This window comes from Anolis carolinensis, chromosome 1, assembly GCF_035594765.1.
Source record: "Anolis carolinensis isolate JA03-04 chromosome 1, rAnoCar3.1.pri, whole genome shotgun sequence".
Taxonomy (NCBI): Eukaryota; Metazoa; Chordata; class Lepidosauria; order Squamata; family Dactyloidae; genus Anolis; species Anolis carolinensis.
Genome location: NC_085841.1, coordinates 180,011,911 through 180,036,506, shown reverse-complemented (window position 1 = coordinate 180,036,506; position 24,596 = coordinate 180,011,911). Strand labels below are relative to the sequence as shown.

Here is a 24,596-nt window from a genome sequence, read left to right as displayed (position 1 = left end):
TAGTCCAAAAGAATACTTTTGCCAGACTCTGAACATCACAAAATGTGCCTTGAAGGCTTATTAAGCTCAAGAGCAAGCGGAACTTCTCAGACACATGCCTTGCTCGTGCGATATTGCTTCTAAGATAGAAGACTTCAAGGAACAGCGTGATAGACAACCAATTGAGAATTATCTTGGGAAAATTGAGCTTTTAAGGAAAACATTGACTGCACTTGTTTGGGGGTAGTTTGTTAAAATGCAATATTGCAAAAATAAATGTTAATCCCTTCTGAGAAGATCTGACAATATATGAGACAGGGGGTGAGGTGAGTCCTATGACAAATGGAGGCCCCGTTCTTTCCACAATAAGTAATTTCACTTTATCAGCCTAGAAAATTAATCTTGTCTAGTTTTGTGGTCTGAAGGAATCTGTCATGCAGTAACAAATTCAATTAAGCTGCTTCAGTATACTAGCATGATTTAGGTTTTAGTGAACAATTCTTATTAGGAAAAGGATGGCATGTATTTACCAAAAGTGATCTATTATTGTTACTTAGTTGGCATACAGTCTAGACTTGAGTACTCATAAAATATGAGAGATGGTTTTCAAACTTTTTAGACCAGGTTTTTCAAACTTTTTAGGCCGAGGGCCAGTTTTTGGTTTGCCTCATATGCGCGGGGGGGGGGGGGGGGGGGGGGAAGCATCTAGTTGGAATTGTCTGATTTTCCTGTCCACAAGGATATTCTTGCTGTTGCTAGAGGAACATTTAAAGGAATAGTGGTTCTCATGAAGTTTTTCCTTGGACTTTTCCTTTCCTTGATTTGAGTCTACTGGGAGGAGCTGATAGCCATGCAGTGGGTGGCTTTCACAGTATTCAACCTTATTTCTCTTGCAGTTGGCTGCAACTTCCCATTGCACATTGGGGGGAAGGGCAATGGCAGCTAGCTTATAGAATCTATCAACAGGTGTAGGTTTAAGACATCCAGTGATTATTCTACATGTCGCATTCGGTGCTATATTCACCTGCTTCAAGTGGGCAGATTTATGCCAGATGGGGCAGGCATATTGAGCAGTTGAGTAAGAAAGGGCCAGGACTGATATTCTTATTAACTTTGGGTCTGCACAGCATGCAATATTAGTAAATTTCTGCAGGATGTCATTGTGTGCAGCTACTTTGTGCTTTACTGATTGGTGAGACTGTTGCTAGTTTCAACGAGACAGATTTATAATTTCATACACATGACTTATTGGGATAGAAAGTCCAGCAACAATAAGGAAAACTTTGGGAATCTGAATCTTGACATTATAAAGCTATCCTTTATCAATTCAAGAAAATCTATGTAGTATAACTATATGAACACATCAAGATCCAGGTGGATGTGATCCAGCTGTTATGAGGATGAAAGGAGTATTAACTCGTTGATATTTGATTTCTAATAAATATTTCAAGTGTGCATGTTGCCACTTATGCTGTAGGCATGAAAATTTACATGCTCTAGCACAGTGGTTCTCAACCTGTGGGTCCCCAGGTGTTTTGACCTACAACTCCCAGAAATTCCAGCCAGTTTACCAGCTGTTAGGATTTCTGGGAGTTGAAGGCCAAAACATCTGGGGACCCACAGGTTGAGAACCACTGCCTACAATAAGAGCCTTCCTTCATATGCTGAAGGTTGCATATAATATGTCATTCCTCTGAGCACATTATTGTTTTCCCATCAGTATAGCCTGAAGTAATTGAAGCTTGTGCTCGCTTTGGTGATACAGAAGGCTTCTTTAAGGTGAAGATTTTTTATCAAGTGGAAATGAGAAGATATGAGTCGAATGCAAGAGTGCTGGGAATTTCTTCTTATAGTAAGGTTTAAAAGGGAGGTATTCATATTCACCCTTCTTTATATATTTCATCAAAGTATCAATTTCATGTACGTGGAAAGAAATGTACTTTAAGTAGATTCTTATGTTATAATTTCATAGGTCATTTTAAAACAGTTAATTTCAAAATGTTTTCAATCAGCAATGAAATCCTAATTTCTTCTCACTCACCTCGACAGGAAAACCTCTTTTTGGAGGAAAGGATGGAGTGAATTTACATTATAATGAGCAAACTATTCAGAGCAAGTGGATCAGTGTTGACATAAAGGGTAATGGAAAAGACACATTCCCTTTTTGAGCCCTTCCATTTCCATTCTACTGCGACCAAGCAAATAAGCTACTTGCTTTATTCTCTGGACAGTGGCAAAGCATTGTAACTTACCTACTAGTACAGAGTAAGTGTGAGAAGAATGGTTTTCTATCACTGCAGACAGTCACATACAAGAAGAGGAAATAGTTTACTGGGTACATTTGCCACTCAGTTCTCAACTTCTTAGAATACCATGGCACCAACTAGCTATATCTTAATGCTTTGCTTCTATTTTTCACTTTGGCTGACATGTTCCATACAGAAAAGGATAATACATATGATTAAATGGGTTAACTAACAAACCAACAAAGATCGCAGTGTTTCAGGCATTTTAGTTTAGAAAAAAAATGAAATAAATAATGTTCCTGATACAATGTTATCATAGGAGATTTTTTTCATGTCAGAAGTGACTTGAGAAACTGCAAATTGCTTCTGGTGTGAGAGAATCGGCCATCTGCAAAGACGTTGCCCAGGGGACGCCTGGATGTTTGATGCTTTTACCATCCTTGTGGGAAGTTTCTCATGTCCCCGCATAGAGCTGGAGCTGATAGAGGGAGCTCATCCGCGCTCTCCCCGGGTTGGATTAAAACCAGCAACATTCAGGTCAGCAACCCAACCTTCAACTCAGCAGTCCTGCCTGCACAAGGGTTTAACCCACTGTGCCACCAGTAGCCTGGTAGAGATGTATAAATAATAATAATAATAATAATAATAATAATAATTATTATTATTATTATTATTATTATTTATACCCTGCCTTTTCTCTCCACAAAAACACTTAAAGTGGCTTACATTGAAAGCATTTCAATACAATTTAAAATCTAAAAATATACAAACATTAAAACAGAATTAAATATAAATGGTGTTTAAAAATTCACACAATCAAAGCTAAAACCACAGCACCCCCTGACTTGATCTTAAAAACCTTTTTAAAAATCTGCCCTAATAAGAAAGTTTTAGGCTGCTGCCGAAAGGACAGCAAAGAGGGGGGCATTCTGGCTTCCCTGGGAAGAAGGGAGTTCCAGAGCCGAGGGGCAGCTATCGAGAAGGTCTACTCTCTTATTCCCACCAACCGAGCTTGAGATGGAGGTGGGACTGAGAAAAAGGCCTCTCCTGAAGATCACAGGCCCTGGGCAGGTTTGTACAAGGAAATGCAGTCAGCCAAATAGTCTGGACCCGAGCCATCTATGACTTTAAAAGTCATAACCAGGACTTTGAATTGTGCCTGGAATCAAACTGACAGCCACTGGAACTGCTGCAACAGGGGAGTATTTTGCTCCCTGTAGCCAGCACTAGTTAGCAACCTGGCTGCAGCTCTTTGGACGAGCTGAAGTTTCTAAGCACTCTTCAAAGGCAGCCTCACATAGAATGATTTACCATAATCCAGAAAGGATGCAACTTAGAAACGTGCCACAATTTTTAATTGTGCAAAGGTTTCCCTGGCCATCACAGATTTCTGGGCCTCCAGGTTCAATGCTGAGTCCAGGAGGACCCCCCAAACTGCGGATCTATGTCTTTAGGAGGAGTATAATCCCATCCAGCACAGGCTGGATCCCTATTTCTTGATCTGACTCACTAGGAGTACCTCTGTCTTGTCTGAATTAAGTTTCAATTTGTTCTCATCCAGTCCATTACTGATGAAAGACACTGGTTTCGGGTCAGAATAGCTTTCTTGGCTTTAGGTGGGAAGGAATAGTAGAGTTGGATGTCATCTGCACTACACTTCAAAATTCCAGATGAACTCTCCCAGAGGTTTCATGTATATGTTAAACAGCATGGGGGACAAAATGGAACTCTGAGGAACCCCACAGGCCAATGGCCAGAGGTTCGAACAGGAGTCTCCAGCACCACCTGTGTTGAGGCCTGTGAAACCTCTGAGGATGAGGATATTCTGGTTCAACCTGTTATTTCTGTTGGGAAAAGCAAAAGTGTTTTTCGAGATGATTTATTTATTTATTTACAGTATTTATATTTGGCCCTTCTCACCCTGAAGGAGGCTCAGGACAGATCACAGACACATATACGGCAAACATTCAATGCTGATTATACAATGACAAGACAGACAACAGATGGAGGTAATATATAGGCTTTTCCCATCTTTTCAGCATCTTTGGAGGCTGTGCTCGGTTCCGGCCACAGTGGGGTGTTGTCACTTCATCTCCTTGCTGAAGAACTTTCTTTGTTTGTAAAGCTTTTGCCCCTTTTTCTGATTGAAACACCATGCCTAAAATACCTCCCCACTTTAATGCGGTTCCTATTTATCTATTCACATTGCTGTTTTCATCTGCTAGGTGATTGGGGAGCTGGGCTGAAGGTCAGGAGCTCACCCTGACCCAGTTTCGAACTGTCATCCTTTCCTGCTGCGCTAAAGCAAGCCCTTGTAGATATTTTTGGTAGCTCTGTTATCAGGGAAACAGGCAGTGATTCTTATGAGAATTGGCCAGATATTCATTCTGAAAGGAATGAGGAGGGTTTCAGATAACCCAGCATTTACAGATCAGATGGGGTAGTGCGAAACAGAAAAAAATCTGGTGTTCTCAGAATTGGAGTCAATGTTTGGTGGGGAGATCAACGTTGGATTTTCATGAGTCAGGTTGCTTGTCTTGGGACCTCCAAGTTAGGCGTTCTGTTCTTGAGTCTGTATCTTGTTCTCCTGTTTAAATTATGTGCCTTCGGTTTGGATTTCAACTCTTGTGTCAAATTTCAAGCCTTTGGATTATGGTCAAGTTCAAGCTTTCAAGCTTTGGATATAATTATATTTTAATTGCATAACCATTGGATTACAGTTTCTTGCTTTTGCCTTAAGTGATTTTTAGAATTCCTATTCAGAGTTGGTCACTGCTTTCTGTTAAACTTCTGAAAATCTAAGTCATTGGTGTATTTTGAAGCTATTTTATATTAGATACTCTTTTCTTAAGAAACTTACTATTCTTGTTCATCTACGTGGTGTTTGGGTGAAAAGGGGGATTAAGTAAGCAACTGGGCTGCAACAACTTTCTGGGTACGGCCCTCCAGGACAGACCGGAGCCACTTTAAAACAATGCCTCCTAGTCCCATTTCAGTTAAACGGCCCAGGAAGATACCATGGCCGATGGTACTTAAAGCCACTGAAAAGTCAAGGAGAACCAACAGGGACACACTCCCTCATCCAGCTCTCCATGTAGGTCATCCACCAAGGTGATCCAAACTGTTTCTGTTCCATAGCCAGGCCTGAAACCAGATTGAAATGGATCTAGATAATCCATTTCATCCAAAAATTCCTGGAGTTCGGAGGCCACCACACTCTATAACCTTGCTCAAAAAGAGTAGGTTGGGCAATGGCCAATAGTTGTCCATTCTAGAGGGGTTCAGGGATGGCTTTTTAAATATAGGTCTCACAACGGCCTCATTTAGGCAAGTTGGAATTTTGCCTTGTTACAAGGAGGCATTGACCACCACCTTCACCCGTTCTGCCAGTTTCCCATTCCAGAGGTCAGCCAGAGCTTTGACAGAATCACCTGCCAAGGTGACAGAAAATTCCCCAAGAGCTGTCAGGAATCTATCAGGATCCACAAGCCTCCTGGGGCGGCCCATCTTAACTTGACCAGGTAGTGACCGGTCCATGACAATGGACCTGTGACAAGTTCCTCCACACCACTATCAATATCATCATCACCACCACCACTTGGGACAGACCCATGGTTGTCATGGAGGCTATGAAGTCCTGAGCCACTCCTGACAAGGCAGTCTCAGCATGGATGTTGGAAGTCTCCCAGCACTAGTAGCTGCAGAGACTCAAACACCAACACCACCTTGGCTAGCTCAGGAAGGGAGACTGTACAGCAATAGGATTCCTATTCACCTTTAGGTAAATACATTCAAACACTATTGACTGTGGGATGGGGAACCTGTCAACACTACCTTCCCACCCCCCAGGCCTCGTCCACTGCTGTACAGAGAATCCTGGTGGGCAGAGCTGAAAGAGATTAACCCTTTCAATCTCATCCAGCCAGGTCTCTGTGATACAGACCAGATCAGTATGCTCATCCAGAATCAAGTCCTGGATGGCAGTTGTTTTTGCATTTACTGACCTGGCATTCAACAGCTGCATTTAGAAGGACTCCTTCCCTTCTCTAGAAAAAAAACAGGTGGCACGTAAAAATAATCTAATATAAAACCAGATAGGCAGATGTTAAAAACAAGCCATTCATTAAAATTAATGAATGGCTTAGACAACCAGATAGAACTTAGGGTCACCAAATGAAATTGATATGAGGCTGACTCAGAATACAAATGAAAGAAAAGATTTATTTACCCAGTGTTTGATTCCAGAGAATTTGTTGCTACATGTTGTGACACTAGTCTAGATCAACACTGCCTCATCTTTGATTTCTTTGTTGTTGGATTTCATTTCAGAGAGATCACATGTAGTAGGAACAATGGTCAAGAGATTGAGATTGCTGTAGTTTTTAGGAACCTAAGTCTGAGGATCATCTCTAAAGCTGGGGTCATGGATGCCAGCCTTTCATTAAGTGTTGACCTTGATAGTTCCACATGATAGTTCCATGTTCAGAAGCTATGTACATCTCTGTATCAGATGTTGGGGTCCAATAATGATCAATGTTCTCTTGCTTTTATTTTTGCATTTTCAAAGCATCTACATAGTGACTGTTAGAAACAGGATTCCAGACAAAAATTGGCTATTTATATAGAAGAATACTAATATTTTCCCTAATTTAATTTATTTATTTATCATGTCAGAAGTGAATTGAGGGTACAAGTTGTAATGTAATTGAGAACACAAACAAAGTTTTTAGAAAAACTTGGCATTATACTAAATGTTCTTTGACCAGTAGCTGGCTCCTTGGAGTGCCTCTGGTGTTGCTATAAGAAGGTCCTCCACTGTGCATGTGACAAGGCTCAGACTGCATTGTAATAGGTGGTCTGTGGTTTGCTCTTCTCCACACTCACATGTCATGGACTCCACTTTGTAGCCCCATTTCTTAAGGTTGGCTCTGCATCTCTTGGTGCCAGAGTGCAGTCTGTTCAGCAGCTTCCAAGTCGCCTAGTCTTCTGTATGCCCAGGAGTCATCTGGCGTCAGCCACTGATTGAGGTACCGGGTTTTAACCTGCCATTTTTGGACTCTCACTTGCTGAGGTGTTTCTGTAAGTATCGCTCTAGATCTTAGAAAGCTATTTCTTGATTTAAGGCAACGTCTTTGTAGACAGCTGATTTTCTCACAATCAGAAGCAACTTGCAACATGCAACTCTAATTTAGTTAATTGGCCCAGTAGAATAGTTCAGTACACCGCATTCCTGAACAATGAAAAACATTGTAATGTTCTATATTAGAGAAACCCAATATTGACAACTATGTCAAAAATTGCATTCGTTTGACTTTGAGTTTTGCAAGTAGGTTTTTCTTGTTGTTGCTACTGTAAGGATAGGAATGGTGAAAATGTTTGGGTGGTGCTTATCTGTTTAAATAAAATTCATGAGCAGCCAAGAAGTGAAACATGCAGATTAACACTCAAATGTTTGTGAGGCATAGACACATGTGTGAAGCCCTCCTGCCTAGGATAGAGATTAGAGCCCATAAAGTCTGCCCTTACAATAGAGCAGACAAAAATAATTCAAGAAAACTCACTTCTTACTAACATAATTTTATTAACAAAAATGTTGTTGTTAAATGATTTCTGACTAATGGCAACCTTCAGATGATTCTGTCATGGGATTTTATTGGCAAGATTCATTCAGGAGGAATTTGCCTTTGCATTTCTTTGAGGCTGAGAGATTGTGACTTGTCCAATATCACCCAGTGAGTATGGATTTGAACCTTGGTCTCCAGTGCTATAGTCCAATGATTAAAAGCATTACTCCACACTTGCTCTCAGCAAAAAGCTTATAAAAGGTAAATACTGAAATTAGGCACAATACTGATTAAAGTATTAGCTACTGTAGAAAGGCAATTGATTTAAATTATTTAAAACTACAACTACCATGATTCCATAGCATTGTGCTGTGGAAATTAAAATAGTGCCAAACTGCATTAATTCTATACATCCTAAGAGTCGATGGCATCAATACTGGCCAAATTCATCATGCTGAGGTCAGTGACAGAGTTAAATATTGTCCTTAGATCCTCTCAGTGAACTTGATGAAACTTGCAGGTTCTTAACTTTGACTGGATTGTTTCTTTTCTTTTTCAGTAGGACTTAGATTCTAAAAGTCCAGCAATGGAAATGTGAAGACAGGTGCATAAGTAGAATAGTAGAATATGTCAGAATGAGTCTCTTGCATTATAAAAGTTAACTCTTAATCCTTTGGAGAGCAGTGAACATTTTAATTAAATTTTCAGTACCATGTTTTTAAAAAATATTCATTTTAGTTTATTATAGTTTTTCAAGGTTAAATTCAGATGTAAAAACCAGAACATAATGCATCTGTTACTGGCTCGTAAAAAGTGGATGCAATATTAGCTCCCCACTAGATATTATAGTAGTAGGAAACTTGGGGGAGAGGGAGAGAAACAAGTATTTATTTGCCCTTTTTTGCTTTTGTCAATTGAGTCTAGCTCCAAATGAAACCTATATGTAGTATTTTGTCAGTAAAGAGTTACTGGGAAATAGATGATAATAAATATTCATGTCTGCTGCTTTGGAGACCATTATAGATATCTCTGTTGTGTTAGGCATTGTTGTAGATGAAGTGGTCTGCTAGTTATAAGAGTTGTGTAACCTACGGCATATTTTTCATGTTTAGAGTGGCTTCTCATACAATTATCCATATCCTTCACCTAGACAGAAAATGTACAGATATATACATTTCACGTAAAGACTGTACTTCCCTAGCACAATTAAATGCACAGTTTCCTCCTTTCTACCTTGGTTTGTGTATCTTCACTGCTGTTATCATGGTTATGTGGTTAATAACTCCATTTTCTATTTTGAAAATTATACACCTGGAATTAAGCATACTATATATTTTCAGGTTGCATAAACTATATACACCTTCACCTAAATAATTCTAAGGAATGGTATTATAGAGTTGGAAGAACCATAAGGACTACCCAGTTCAACCCCATTTTGCCATGCAAGAATACACAATCAAAGTATTCCTGACAGATTGCCATCTAGCCTCTGCTTAAACACTTCTAGAGAAGGAGACATCACCATACTATGAGGCAGCACATTCCACTGCCAAACAGTTCTTACCCTCAGAAAGTTTTCCCAAATGTGTTGGTGGATTCTCTTTTCCTGCAATTTGAATCCATTATTGTGTGTCCTGGTCTCTAGTTTGCCCTCTACTCAGTGTGACATCCTTTCACATATTTGAACATGGCTATCGTGATCCCTCTCAGTCTTGTAGCTAAACATATCCAGCTCCCTGAGCCACTTCTTCTAGCATGGTTTCCGGGCCTTTGATCATTTTGGTTGCCCTTCTCTGGACATGGTTTAGCTTGTTAATAGCCTTTTTGAATTGCCCTGAATTGGACACAGTATTTCAGATGAATTCTGACCAAAGCTGTTCCATTGGATCCTTGCTGTTCCATTGGATCGCCGACTTACAACCTGGCAAAATTTCTGGCTACACAGCTACAAACCCACATTGGGCTCACTGCACATTATATCAAGGACTCTACACACTTTATAGAAAAGATCAGCAACCTCAATCTAAGCACCAAGGACATCCTGATCAGCTTTGATGTGGTGTCCCTTTTTACCAAAGTCCCAGTAGCTGACACCCTCACACTAATCAAACAAAACTTCCCAGAAGACATCACAGCCCTGTTTCACCATTGCCTCACCACTAGCTACTTTCAGTGGGACACTGGATTCTATGAACAGAAGGATGGAGTGGCCATGGGAGCCCTCTCAGCCCAGTAGTAGCAAATTTCTATATGGAATACTTTGAAAAACAGGCCCTAGAAACAGCACCAAAAAAGCCAACTGTTTGGTTCAGATACGTTCAGATACGTAGATGACACCTTCACGATTTGGAGCCATGGAGAGGAAGAACTCAGCAAGTTCCTGGACCATCTTAACAGCATCCACCCAAACATCCAATTCACCATGGAAAAAGAAAAGGAAGGAAAACTGCCATTTCTAGATGTTCTGGTCATCCGCAAACCCAATCAACAATTGGGCCACACAGTTTACAGAAAACCTACACACACAGATAGATACCTTCATAAAAACTCCAACCATCACCCAAGTCAAAAAAGGAGCACAATCAAAGCCCTGACAGACCGTGCACAAAGAATCTGCGAACCTCACCTCCTCCAAGGTGAACTCAACCACCTAAACTGGGCTCTACAGGCCAATGGATACTCCACCACAGACATCAGAAGAGCTGCAAGGCCAAGAACAAGCCATGAGAGTCAAGACAAAGATCCACCCAGAGGAAAGGTGTACTTACCATACATCAAGGGAACTACTGACCGCATAGGGAAGCTGATGAAGAAGCACAACCTACAAACTATCTACAAACCCACGAAGAAAATCCAACAAATGCTACGGTCAGCGAAGGACAAGAGGGATCCTCTCTCTTCTGCAGGAGTCTACCGGATACCATGCAGCTGTGGACAAGTCTACATAGGGACCACCAAACGCAGCGCCCAAACAAGAGTCAAAGAACATGAAAGGCACTGCAGACTAATTCAACCAGAGAAATCAGCCATAGCAGAGCATTTGATGAACCAGCCTGGACACAGAATACTATTTGAGAACACAAAAATGCTGGACCATTCTAACAACTATCATGTCAGACTACACAGAGAAGCCATTGAAATCCACAAGCATGTGGACAACTTCAACAGAAAGGAAGAAACCATGAAAATGAACAAAATCTGGCTACCAGTATTACAAAACTCAAAAATCAGAACAGTAAATAAAAAGCAATACTCTGAAAACAGAGGGTTTCCAGACATGAATCAACCAAGGGCAGTTAACGACTCTAAACAAAGGATGCCCCAGAGGCAGGAAGAAGACAGCAGATAAGCTTTTCAATGCTAATTTAAGTGATTAACTACACATTCACACTGACCTCTCTCACCCTAGACTTTCCACAGATATATATTAACCTCTTTGCTTAGTTTTCTCCATACCTCACAACCTCTGAGGATGCCTGCCATAGATGTGGGCGAAACGTCAGGAGAGAATGCTTCTGGAACATGGCCACACAGCCCGAAAGACATACAACAACCCTGTGATCCCGGCCATGAAAGCCTTCGACAACACATTGAACATCTCTACGGGGAGAAATTGTTCCAAGACACACGGAGATTGGAAAAACTAAGGACCAGGAAAGCACATCTGCTGTGCTCCCTGACCTTCCTTCTACGCTGCAGAGACACAGATACCATCCCACAATTTCTTGCAGCCAAAAGGACCTTCAAAACACCACAGGCTCATCGCATTTACAACCGCCTGGAACGCAACCTCTTGAGAGAGAGAATCCACACCATCCGTAAAGAACTCGCAAACACAGACAAAGAACTGCTGCACCTCCACATCAACATCAGCCAAAAGATGAATACCCAGGACTGGGATAAAATAGACAGCCTTACCTACAAGAAAATGGAGAAAGACATGGTTCTCCACACCAAGAGACAAAAACAAAAATTTGACAAATGCCGTAAGCAACAGCCAAAGCCAGAACTGGATAAATCACGGACCATCATCAACCTGACAGACAGACAACTCACTGAAGACCAAGTATCCATTCTAGAAAAAGGAGGAAATTTTGCAGTCACCACCACCAGGATCCCAGTAGAAAACATCATTGCCAATGTTGAATCAGCAATTTACCAGCTCCCTGAGGAAGAAGCAGAGGAGGTAAGAATTGAAACAGCAAGGATCCTGAGAAATGCAAAACTCCCCCCCAGCAACATAACGAGAAAAGAAAGACAGGCCATCAAAGATCTCAACTCAGATCCTGAAATCATCATTCTTCCAGCTGACAAGGGGAATGCCACAGTAATCATGGAAACAAAACAATACAAAGAAAAAATCAGACAACTTCTAGATCCCACAATTTACAAGAAACTGAAACAAGACCCCACCAACAAAATCACCAGAAAAACGAACACTCTAATCAAGAACTCCTCCATTAACTTTGACATACGCCAACAGCTGTGCAAATCAGAAGCCCTCCCACCCAGGCTCTACGGACTCCCCAAAATCCACAAGGACGCCATCCCACTCAGACCCATTGTAAGTGCCATTGGATCGCCGACTTACAACCTGGCAAAATTTCTGGCTACACAGCTACAAACCCACATTGGGCTCACTGCACATTATATCAAGGACTCTACACACTTTATAGAAAAGATCAGCAACCTCAATCTAAGCACCAAGGACATCCTGATCAGCTTTGATGTGGTGTCCCTTTTTACCAAAGTCCCAGTAGCTGACACCCTCACACTAATCAAACAAAACTTCCCAGAAGACATCACAGCCCTGTTTCACCATTGCCTCACCACTAGCTACTTTCAGTGGGACACTGGATTCTATGAACAGAAGGATGGAGTGGCCATGGGGAGCCCTCTCAGCCCAGTAGTAGCAAATTTCTATATGGAATACTTTGAAAAACAGGCCCTAGAAACAGCACCAAAAAAGCCAACTGTTTGGTTCAGATACGTAGATGACACCTTCACGATTTGGAGCCATGGAGAGGAAGAACTCAGCAAGTTCCTGGACCATCTTAACAGCATCCACCCAAACATCCAATTCACCATGGAAAAAGAAAAGGAAGGAAAACTGCCATTTCTAGATGTTCTGGTCATCCGCAAACCCAATCAACAATTGGGCCACACAGTTTACAGAAAACCTACACACACAGATAGATACCTTCATAAAAACTCCAACCATCACCCAAGTCAAAAAAGGAGCACAATCAAAGCCCTGACAGACCGTGCACAAAGAATCTGCGAACCTCACCTCCTCCAAGGTGAACTCAACCACCTAAACTGGGCTCTACAGGCCAATGGATACTCCACCACAGACATCAGAAGAGCTGCAAGGCCAAGAACAAGCCATGAGAGTCAAGACAAAGATCCACCCAGAGGAAAGGTGTACTTACCATACATCAAGGGAACTACTGACCGCATAGGGAAGCTGATGAAGAAGCACAACCTACAAACTATCTACAAACCCACGAAGAAAATCCAACAAATGCTACGGTCAGCGAAGGACAAGAGGGATCCTCTCTCTTCTGCAGGAGTCTACCGGATACCATGCAGCTGTGGACAAGTCTACATAGGGACCACCAAACGCAGCGCCCAAACAAGAGTCAAAGAACATGAAAGGCACTGCAGACTAATTCAACCAGAGAAATCAGCCATAGCAGAGCATTTGATGAACCAGCCTGGACACAGAATACTATTTGAGAACACAAAAATGCTGGACCATTCTAACAACTATCATGTCAGACTACACAGAGAAGCCATTGAAATCCACAAGCATGTGGACAACTTCAACAGAAAGGAAGAAACCATGAAAATGAACAAAATCTGGCTACCAGTATTACAAAACTCAAAAATCAGAACAGTAAATAAAAAGCAATACTCTGAAAACAGAGGGTTTCCAGACATGAATCAACCAAGGGCAGTTAACGACTCTAAACAAAGGATGCCCCAGAGGCAGGAAGAAGACAGCAGATAAGCTTTTCAATGCTAATTTAAGTGATTAACTACACATTCACACTGACCTCTCTCACCCTAGACTTTCCACAGATATATATTAACCTCTTTGCTTAGTTTTCTCCATACCTCACAACCTCTGAGGATGCCTGCCATAGATGTGGGCGAAACGTCAGGAGAGAATGCTTCTGGAACATGGCCACACAGCCCGAAAGACATACAACAACCCTGTGATCCCGGCCATGAAAGCCTTCGACAACACATTGTTATTTGATCAATGATCAGTGATTAAAGCTGTATGTTCAGCAGAAACTCAAGTTGCCACTAAATCAAACTCACAATCTGTTCCATTATCCAGTGATAGTTGTGTCTGAAGATTGCATAGAAAGCTTTAGAGGTAGACTACGTAAGATGACTTGACCACTCCATTTTTTAAAGAGCAAAAATGCTGCTAAATCAAGGCATTGTGAATCAGTCCCATTAAAACTCTACTGATTGCAATGATCAGCACTCAACTTCACATTTCTTTTGCAAAGATGAAAGTAGTCATCTATATAAATAAAATGCTATGTCAGTCAGTGCAGGACATCATATCTTCAAAACTACACCGATTGATATAAAATTTTGACAACACATAGCATTCGAACTGATGAGTGTTTCAAGCCTACTCTCGCAAACCTGACCCGCCTGAGAAAGGTAAAACAAATCCCTAAGCAACAGCCAATCAGTCTCCTACACCCTTAGCAACCATCCTAACACTAAGGGGAAAACCCTTAGCAATGGCCAAGCATTCCCCTCCTCCCTTTGCAACTGTCATAACAGACGGCTCCTCCCCTTAGCAATGGCGCAAGCAATGGCCAAGCATACTCCACCCTTTAGCAACCAGTGTGGCCAGGGCAACAAGGGACGCCTAGGCCCACCTCCTCGCCAGTCAGATCAGCTGGGCGAGTGAGGTCTAGCCACAAAAAAGGAGTCAGGAGTGACTTAAGAAACTGCAAGCTGCTTCTGGTGTGAAAGAACTCTTGTTTTATTGAGGAAAGTGTGACTGTTGCAATTGGCCAGCTTGAATAGCATTGAATAGCCTTGCAGTTTCAAAGCCTGACTGCTTCCTACCAAAGGGAATCCCTTGTTGGGAGGTGTAACCTGGCTCTAATTGGGTTTTTTTGTGTCTGGAATTCCTCTGTTTTCTGATTGGTTTTCTTCATTTGCTCTCCTGATTTTAGAGTTTTTTAATACTGGGAGCCAGATTGTCAGTAATAGGGAGCAGGAGGCACTGGAGTCACTCCCTGGGAGGGAACTATGGCCTCTGCCAGTAGGAAAAATAATACAATTCTCTATCCTTTCTTTCCCATTGAACCAAACTGGGTCACAGCAATGGGTGGCTAAGTACAGCTATTATTGTAATATAAGTCTTTGGGGAGAATAAAAAAAACAAACTAGTGTGTCAGTGTATCCTTACAATGGAGCTGACATCAGCTGCATCGAAATCAAGTATTTTTTAAAATGTTTTTTAAATTGTTGGTTTTAGCCGGTTCTTGTAAGCCGCTCCGAGCCCTAGGGGAGTGGCGGCATATAAGTTTGAAAAATAAATAAATAAATAAATAAATAAAAGTATATATATGTTGTTTGTGTCCTTTTAATGAGATTTTATTTATGTTGACACATCCAATGGCAGAGATGGTAACAACTTTACTTTTTATGGTTTAATATACATAAGTTTTGTTTCATGCATAAAATTATTACAATATTGTCTATAAAATTACCTTCAGTCTATTGTAAATTATTAAGTGTATGTGAAACATAAATTGATTTCGTGTTTAGATTTAGGTCCCATCTCCAATATATTTCATTATGTACATATGTACAAATACAGGTATTCCAAAATAAATAAAAACCCCAAAACAGTTCTGGTCCCAAGAATTTTGTATAAGACATGCTCAAACTGTGTTAACTTTTCAGATCAAGCAAAAATGTAAAACCAGAGAGAAGTATGAAAGAAATATGTCTCGGATTGCTATGAAGTGAGGTTTATTATTTAAAAGCTCCTTTTTAATAATCAACATCACTTCATAGCATCCTGAGGCATGTCTCTTTCATCTTCACTCTTGGGACCTATTTGTAAACTAAGAAGGAAAGATAGGACAGCAAAATCTAACTGCATTTCTTTAGCCTTATGCAAAATGTAATACCTCACTACACAGTCACCTTGAAAAAAAATTAATAAGTCTTCTTTGGGCAATTTTATACTATTTACAGAGTGGTATATAAGAAGGTCTCATAACAACTTTGAGAATATATTAAATTAACTTCTATACCCCATAAGTACATGTAATCATGACTTGAAATTCAACAACGTCTTTCTTAAAATAACTGTGTCTGCTTTGAAATGAATTTATTGATTTTTGTTTGTACGTGAAGCTCATGATCATTACACTTAATTTCTAAGCACTCTTTCTCAAGTATGTAAGATAGTTCAGATACATAAAAGTTAGGAGATGGTAACCTAACTCATTATTTCTGTATAAACAACAATCATACTGTCTCATACTCATTTCCCTTTCTTTCTCTTTGTATATGTATTTGGGTGTGCAATATTTTTAAATAGGACTGTGAGATTCACTAAATTAAGGGATATCAAGACAAATGTTAGTTTTCTCCAGTGGCACTTGATATCCAAGAGTGTGCCTTTCTATTCCTTACCATGTTTATCTAATTTCTAATCTATTGGATATATGCTCACCAGGCTTCCATTTTTATATGTAGTTTATACTACACATACAAATTTGGATTCTGAGATCTTCTCATAGCCTGCTAACAGATCAACAGTAGGAAGCCTATGAGAATCTCAGGTTAAATATATAGAAGGAAAAGAAAGAGCATAGTTGTCTTTGTTTTTCCATTCCATTGGTATGTGAGGAAATAGTAATGATGACTAAGTAAAGATAAAGGTTTTCCCCTGACATTAAGTCTCGTTGTATCCAACTCTGGAGGTTGGTGCTCATCTCCATTTCTAAGCCGAAGGGCCGGCGTTGTCCATAGACACCTCCAAGGTCATGTGGCCGGAATGACTGTATGGAGCGCCGTTACCTTTCTGCCAGATCGGTACCTATTGATCTACTCACATTTGCATGTCTTCGAACTGTTAGGTTGGCAAAAACTGGGACTGACAGCAGGAGCTCACCCCACTCCCCAGATTCGAACCACCAACCTTTCGGTCAGCAAATTCAGCAGCTCAGCAGTTTAACTTGCTGTACTACTGGGGGACTACTGCATCCCCAAAGCCTTAACTTTCAGCAAATGAAGTATATCATGTTCTGTTGTGGGATTCACAAAAAGTAGACCTACAAAGTGTATATTTTGTGATGTTATCTCCTCAAAAGTCATTACAAAACTGGGGGATGCTGACATTTTGTTTCTAAAGTCTTTCTAAGGATGTGTTGATGAAAATTTCATTACTATAACGAGAGTAACGAAATTTCATTACCTTTTCTTTATAGTAATTGTGCAAGTAGGGAAATTTCAGGGGTGCCTTACTCCCTCAATTTTACAGCTACTGGGATGAAAGTTGCTGCAATGGTAGAACACATATACCACTGTTATCCCATCAAGTTTTAGAACATTTCACAAATCTGTGAATTTTTGGGAATTTTCAAAGTTTTTATAAATAACATTTAAAAAATCATTTCTATACAATGCACAAGATACCCAGGGCATCAATACCCCCAAGTTTCAGAAGGTTTCACACATCTATTGATTTGGGGGGATTTTTAAAAGCTTAGACAAAAACATCCCCCCCCCCAAAAAAAAGCCACAACATTATTTCCCTTGAATGTCTGTCTAACCGTGTGTCTATATGACAGACAATTAACCATAGAACTTCAACTTAGCTAAGATTTATACCATTACTTACTTACTTTAGTCCCCTTTTCAGATTCAAGAATTTTATTTACTATTACTATTATTAAAACGGCTGGCTGCTGCAACCCTCATTGGTGCTTTCTGATGCTGAGGACTGCATTCTCAAAAATGTAGTTTAGGGCAGGGCCTTTTGAATTCTCTGCCACAGTGGGCATTGCCTTCTCAAACTACATTTCCCAGAGTGCTGTGTTCTCAGTCTCCTTTCCCACTCAGCTGCCCTTCTTTATGGTGACTGGTAAGCAGCCTGGGTCTTAATTTAAGGACTACCAATGATCTCTTTCGCTTTACCAGAGTTGCTTAATGCTTATCCTTAATGCTTATAACAAAAAAATTGTACACCCCTAATGTACACATGAACTGGGATAGAAATGGATTTAACAGATGTATTGCATTTTGTCTTTGGGATAATTTTCTGATGAACACAATATAATATAGTAGGACAGATAATACTCCATACCTTTTTCTGGACAAAAGATGATCCAGAGAGACTGGTATCATTGCTTAGATGAGAAACAACCTCTCTGTCTTGCAAAGGTGGATGGGCAAGCAAGAACATGATCATTTGATCTTGTCCAGGCAAGGATTCTATCTGATTAAAAAAAAATTATTATAGAAGCAGAGTTACTGATGCATGCGAGCTAGGGATGGAAGAACCATTTGCAGACATCTACAACAGTCCTCCGAGGATGAGCAAAAACAAAACAAAGATAATACAGATTAGGAACACTCTGCATCAAGGAAATATGTATAGACACAATGCTAAAAAGCTTTAGATGGTTTTCTACCAAAACTATCTTTTGCTGCATTATCTGTGATGGCGTAGTGTGCATTCAAGGAATTAGATGAACTTTACTAAAAGTCAAATGTGGAAGCCCTTTAATATCAGGGAGTTGGTGACACACATTAGTTTGTTGTTCTTGGAGGGTGTTCATCATGTGAAGCCCGGCAGCACTGTGGAAACCAAGTTCAGGGTGCTAGCACATCAAAGCAGTAATGAGACTGAAGAGATTTTCTATATTCCAAAATGAATTGAGACAAACAAAAACAATGTGTGTGTGTGTGTAGTCCTTAAGAAACTGGCATTCTTTCAGGACATATGAAGTATGTTAATGGCTTTGAATGTGACACACATTAGGAATGAAGGCAATCCAACCTGGTAGGCTATCGGAAGTCCCAGACATTTATAATATGGTGAACATATAACAAGTTGGACAAATTGCCACACCAAATGAAATATTTTTTTTGACCTGCTTAGAACTGACCGAAGCTTTGCTAACCAAAGAACATAGATCGCCACCATTGCATAGAATACACCATTAAGCCCACTCTAGCCAGTTATTTCTGTAGAGGGGCAATTGGTGGGAAAACTAGCAGACAATGAACTACAGCTGTGAAATTACTTGAAAGTGCCACTATATCATCTAAGTGACATTATCTGTTGTCTGTAGTGTGTCTTGTGGGAAAAAAACGGCTTTCACTGAGATTCATTAATCTCAGCAGGAAGTATTTTTTTACTGGAGTAGGAAATTACCATCATACCATTAGGACTAGATATTTCTGCAAATAAATACAAACAACTGTTTTATTTCTGCCTGTTTTCCAATTATTTGGACTCACTTCAAAGTTTATTTCATTTTCAGTCGGGAATAATACTGGCAGCATTTTTAGGATGCCACTTTGAGTCTCGTTGTGGAGAGAGAAAAACAAAGTATAAATAAACATAATAATAATAATAATAATAATAATAATAATAATAATAATAATAATAATAATAATAGATGCAAAAATATGTTCTTTATTCCAGAAAAAGAGGTGGTACAGAATAAATTTGAGGATAGACCTTAGATATTGTAGGATATCTTTCATTCATTCCACACACCCCAAAATTTCAGTAGACATGAAGTACTTTGGAACTCTCATGGGATTGGAAAATAGAATTCACTGAATATTATTCCATATCTATCTATCTATCTATCTATCTATCTATCTATCTAGCTATCTAGCTATCTAGCTATCTAGCTATCTAGCTATCTATTAAAATTGAAAATATGCATGCATGGAGCAGGAGCAGAAGGGGTTTCGTATGACCCCCAGCCTGCAACAGGAGATGTTGTTGGATGCCTTCAATCTTTTCAGACTCATGGTGAAGAAGAAGATATCATAGAGTTTTCTTGACAGTGTTTTATTCTGAATTTGAGAAAGTGTGATTTTCTGCTTGTTTGTTAGCACATGTGTTACAATACTTTGTAAAATAAATATCAGGACTAGGATCATGTTTTTAACAGAAGCTTTAGATCTTATTCTTCATCAGTTGCTTGTGAATCCATGAACTTGTACAGCTCTAACTATCCCAGCCATCCTATTTAAGAAGTGAAAGAGGAGGAAGCATCTGAATTGCCAGCAGTTAAACTGTATTTTGAATTATTATCTTGCATATGTGTGCTTTTTGTAATTGATCAGAGAGTATATCCTCTTCCTCATCCCCTTTTTTGCTTTGATAAGATACATCAGCAGAAAATTGAGAAAAAATGAGGCATATCACATGGTACATTTATAGTTGTAGAGCAGCTGTAAATATTAATGATGCTCAGAGCAATGGCCAAGGTCACTCAATGGGTTTCCATAACTGAGTTGGGATTTGAACTCTGATCTCCTTATGTCAGGGATCCACAAATTGTGTCTCTCTAGATGTTTGGCCTTCCAACTCCCAGAAGCCTTAGACAGCTTGTTCAATGCCAGTCTGCTACCGAGCACAATTCAGAGTGGTGGTCTTAGCCTATAAATCCCTAAATGATTCCGGTTCTAGCTTACCTATCTGAATGCATCTCCCTTTATGAGCTAATTAGAGCATAGAGATCAGCTGGGGAGGTCCTGCTCTCAGTCCTGCCACCATCACAGGTGTGATTGGCAGGGACGAGAGAAAGGGCCTTCTCAGTGGTGGCCCCTCATCTGTGGAACTCCCTCCCCAGTGAAATTACATTAGTCCCCTCCCTCCTGGTGTTTAGAAAACAATTAAAAACTTGGTTAATGCAAAAAAGTATTTGTTGAATGACAACAATAATGGTGCAGATGTATGACAATCTTGGGATCAGTGAAATTTTAAAATGTTTTATGTTTATGTTTGATGGTTTATATTTTAATGGTCTAATTTATAGTCATATGTAATTGTTTCAGATGTGTGAGATATTGTTTTTATTGTATGTGAGGCATTGAATTTTGCCATTTATTTGATGTGAACTGCTTTGAGTCCTCCCAGGAGTTAGAAAACTGGTATATAAATGCAATAAATAATACATAAATAAATAGTCAGGAATTCTGGGAGTTGGAAGCCAAAACTGCTGGAGGACCACAATTTGAGGGTGCCTATCTTATGTCCTAGCCCAACATGCAAACAACTACCACAAGGTAGTTCATGAAAATTAACTAAATAAAACGTATCATTCTCATACCAGTAGTGCTCAGAATTTCTGCTCGCTTTATGTCAGTCACTTAAATCTTCATGCCTGCATGCTACTTTTTCATATCAGGGCTTCTGATGCCATCCCTCTAGACAGGCTTTTTGGTTCATAGCAAGGAGGACAGAGAGTTAGTTCTCCCCTTGACATATGTCTGTCTTAAATTAATAGTTAGTTATTTATATTATGTATTTACTGTTACACTTCTAGATGATATCTTCATCACCAAATATGTCATCTTAATAATATTTTAAAGTCAATGGAACTCATAAAGTAGCAACAACTAGATGGCAAATAGTCTGGAACAAATCTATATTGAAAATTAATGTACAGGCGTGGAATTGCAAGACTGTTCATGATATTAACTGGATTTTACCAATAACATTTTGTATTTACTATGCATAACTCTATTTTTGATCTTATGTGAATTTGTTTTTATTTTTGTGAATCACTATGATTTTCCTGTTCAGTGTGCGTGCGCGTGGGGGGGGGGGGGTGGATCAAAAATAATATGTTTAGCAAGCCATTATAAATATAAATTCACTCATGGATCTCAAACTAGTTGGTGCTTAGTGCATGAACATTTTTTTAAAGTTAGCACCTTAAAAGGGAGTTTGCATCCATTGAGGTCAAGAGGAAACATTCGAAATTTGGAATGACCTAATATACAGAATTTACTTGTGGATTCATTATGCAAATCTATCACAGTAATGGTATATGAAGCATGGCATTTTTTCACTTATCTTAATACACAAAAAGGATCATTGCCTATGCCATGATATGAATTACAAGCTTAGGAGAAGTTTTAATAGGATTCCAGTCTTAAGCAATTCTGCAAGACTGGTTTCAATTGAGATAGCCTGAGGATGTAAACAGCACACTCGCAGCAGCATGGCTTATTGAAATGAATGTCAGAGGGTCAAGGAATGAAGAAAGTGGGATATTCATCTTTGAGATGCTAGCTACCTTTAAAAATGGGGGTATTACTCCCCACAAAATATCTCTGGAGTTTTCTCTGGGCCTAGGTTGATGATAACTACCACCCAATTTCAGAAATCCCCTTTGAGACCAGAAGCAGAGATGCCGAGAGCCTCTCGGAGTATATGGATGCTCTTGACCCATTTCAGTCATGTTTCAGGCTTTAGAACAGAATCTGCCTTAATCACTCTAATGCTTGACCTTCACTGGAAACTGAACAGAGGGTATACCTTTAGGGAAACTGGTCTAGTGTATTAATTTGAGTTCAGCAAATTCATAATATGGTTATGATCAGGTTGTCAAAGACACAACATTCTTCCACAAAGTCGGCACTGACCTTTATAGCATACGTAGGCCCATTGAGAAATGATTGTGGTGTTCGAAGAGACTTTCTCATTTCAATATCCACTTTATGGTATGATCTCCCCATCATGGTTATGAGGGTTTTCTTCCTTTAGCCAAACACATGTTTGCTGAGGTGGTTCTCTATTTCTTTTAATTTTTTTTCTCCTGATCATTTTGTTGTTGTTCTTATTATATTGATTGTATGGCAGTCACACATATCCTTTAATTTAAATTGTGTATAAATGTCCTTTGTAAATGACAGGATGCATTTCTTTGAATGTTCGGGTTCTAAAATGTTGATAGGGGTAAATGTGAATACCATAACCTTGAACAGGAAACTAAAGTGTATCCAGAAATAGAGCAGATAGGTTCATCAAGCTAAACTGCTCAGATTCCATCCACAATCATGGGCATAGTCTGCTCTTGCCTTCTCATTGTTCTACAAGGTTTTGGCAGAATCAACCAGGAAATAATTTGAATTCCATTAGTCTCAATGTACAGATACCTCTTTCTTTAGTTGCCATCAAGTTGGCTTTAACTTATGGGAATCTCATGCATGAGGACTTCCATTAAACCTGAATCCATCAACAGCTCTACTGAGGTCGTGCAAACTCAGGACCTTGGCTTTCTTGCTTGAGTCAAATCATTTGTAATGCAGTCTTCCTCCTTTCTTAGTTCTTTCCATTTTATTATATTTTATAAAACATCATGTCATCTCATGATATGGGCAAAGTACAATGGCTTCATTTTTGTTTCTAGCAAAAGCTCAGGCATGTCCAGTACCATATTTCAAATCAGTTTATTTTCTCCATGTCAACTTTATTTTTTAAACTTCTTCTTTTGTGCCTATTATCTCTTTTTAGGTTGCAAATAAATCCACAGATTTTTTGTGACTCTGGAGTCACATGGGCTTCACATCAAGTCCACTAAGAGAAATCTGAAATACAATGTTCTCCCCAATACAGATCCTTGTATTGGTTATAGTGCAAACATGATTCCATCAATGAAGGTGGAATGTCTAAACTCTCAATTCTGTTTACGTTACTATATAAAATGATGGGTAGAGCAGAGATTTATTCTCATGGGCCTTTGTGAGAAGAAATTGGACAGCCACTACTTCTAAGGGACTGTGGGATGAGAATGACTCTCTTTTCTTCAAAAATAGAATTTACCTAGTATGCATAGTAAATTGCCATGTCTTTTTGGGTTATATTTATGCTACTTACCACTTAACTCTTTTTTTAGTTCTCTTCCAAAATATAGTAAAACAATTCTACAAACCTGTATACATTTTTCTATACAAAGCAGACTACTAAAGAGCTATAGACAAAACAAAATGTATGAATTCATGTTATTGATTTACATAGCTAATTTAAACTCTGCCTTTGCTCCATTTTTAGATCATAATTACTTCCTTAGCACAGAATGCAGCTTGAAGTAGAGGCATATCAATTTTGCATTAAAAATAGTTCTTACAGTGCTTTATTGGAATGGTAGCATGAAATCCTGAGATTCACTTAATCATTCTGAAACCAACTCTTTTTAATATTGATTTTCCCCTGCCTTTTTATCATTGTGAAAGTGCATAATGATCTGCAGTCATGGTTTTGTGCAGAAAATGGATGTTGGTAAAAGTTGCCTCTGTGTCTTCTCAACATCTGATCAGTTTCCTTTTCCACTACAGGTCGTATTGTAGCTCTTGCAAGCAACGATGGAACGGTTAAGACTTTAGAGCTCAAATCGGGGCAGCTTTCCAGCTTGTTGGGCCATGAAGATGAAGTTCAGAGCATCATGTTTGACCACAAGGCAGAGCACCTGCTTTCAGGTGGCTCTGATGGCACTGTTCGAATTTGGAACTAAGATCCTTGCCCATTGTTTGGTCACATCTCGGAAGAAAATTACCAGCCCACCTCCTAGCAGTGGAGATAGTTTTGAATGCATTTACTGCTAGGTTTTAAAGTAAATGGCATAGAATTCAAAGTTTCTGTATCTTCATTTAATTAAAACATATATGTTTCTGTCTCAACTGCCTTTTTGCCTCTATACCTTGTTTGTTTGCCTATAGGGGATGTATTTTAAAAGCAATCATTTGGCATTTTCCTAGCTTTCCGATGACGCCT

General features: G+C 39.5%; 1 protein-coding gene and 1 long non-coding RNA gene across 2 annotated transcripts in view; one reads left to right on the top strand and one right to left on the bottom strand.

The window, feature by feature from the left end:
• spag16 (sperm associated antigen 16) overlaps nucleotides 1-24,502 on the top strand; it is a 583,704-nt gene extending 559,202 nt beyond the window's left edge. Inside the window, exon 16 of the mRNA XM_062961030.1 lies at nucleotides 24,161-24,502. Coding sequence (XP_062817100.1) covers nucleotides 24,161-24,336 — 176 coding nt within the window. The 3' untranslated portion in view covers nucleotides 24,337-24,502. The remainder of the gene's footprint in view (nucleotides 1-24,160) is intronic.
• LOC134293460 (uncharacterized) overlaps nucleotides 1-24,596 on the bottom strand; it is a 44,267-nt gene that overhangs the window by 19,063 nt on the left and 608 nt on the right. The window lies entirely within an intron of this gene.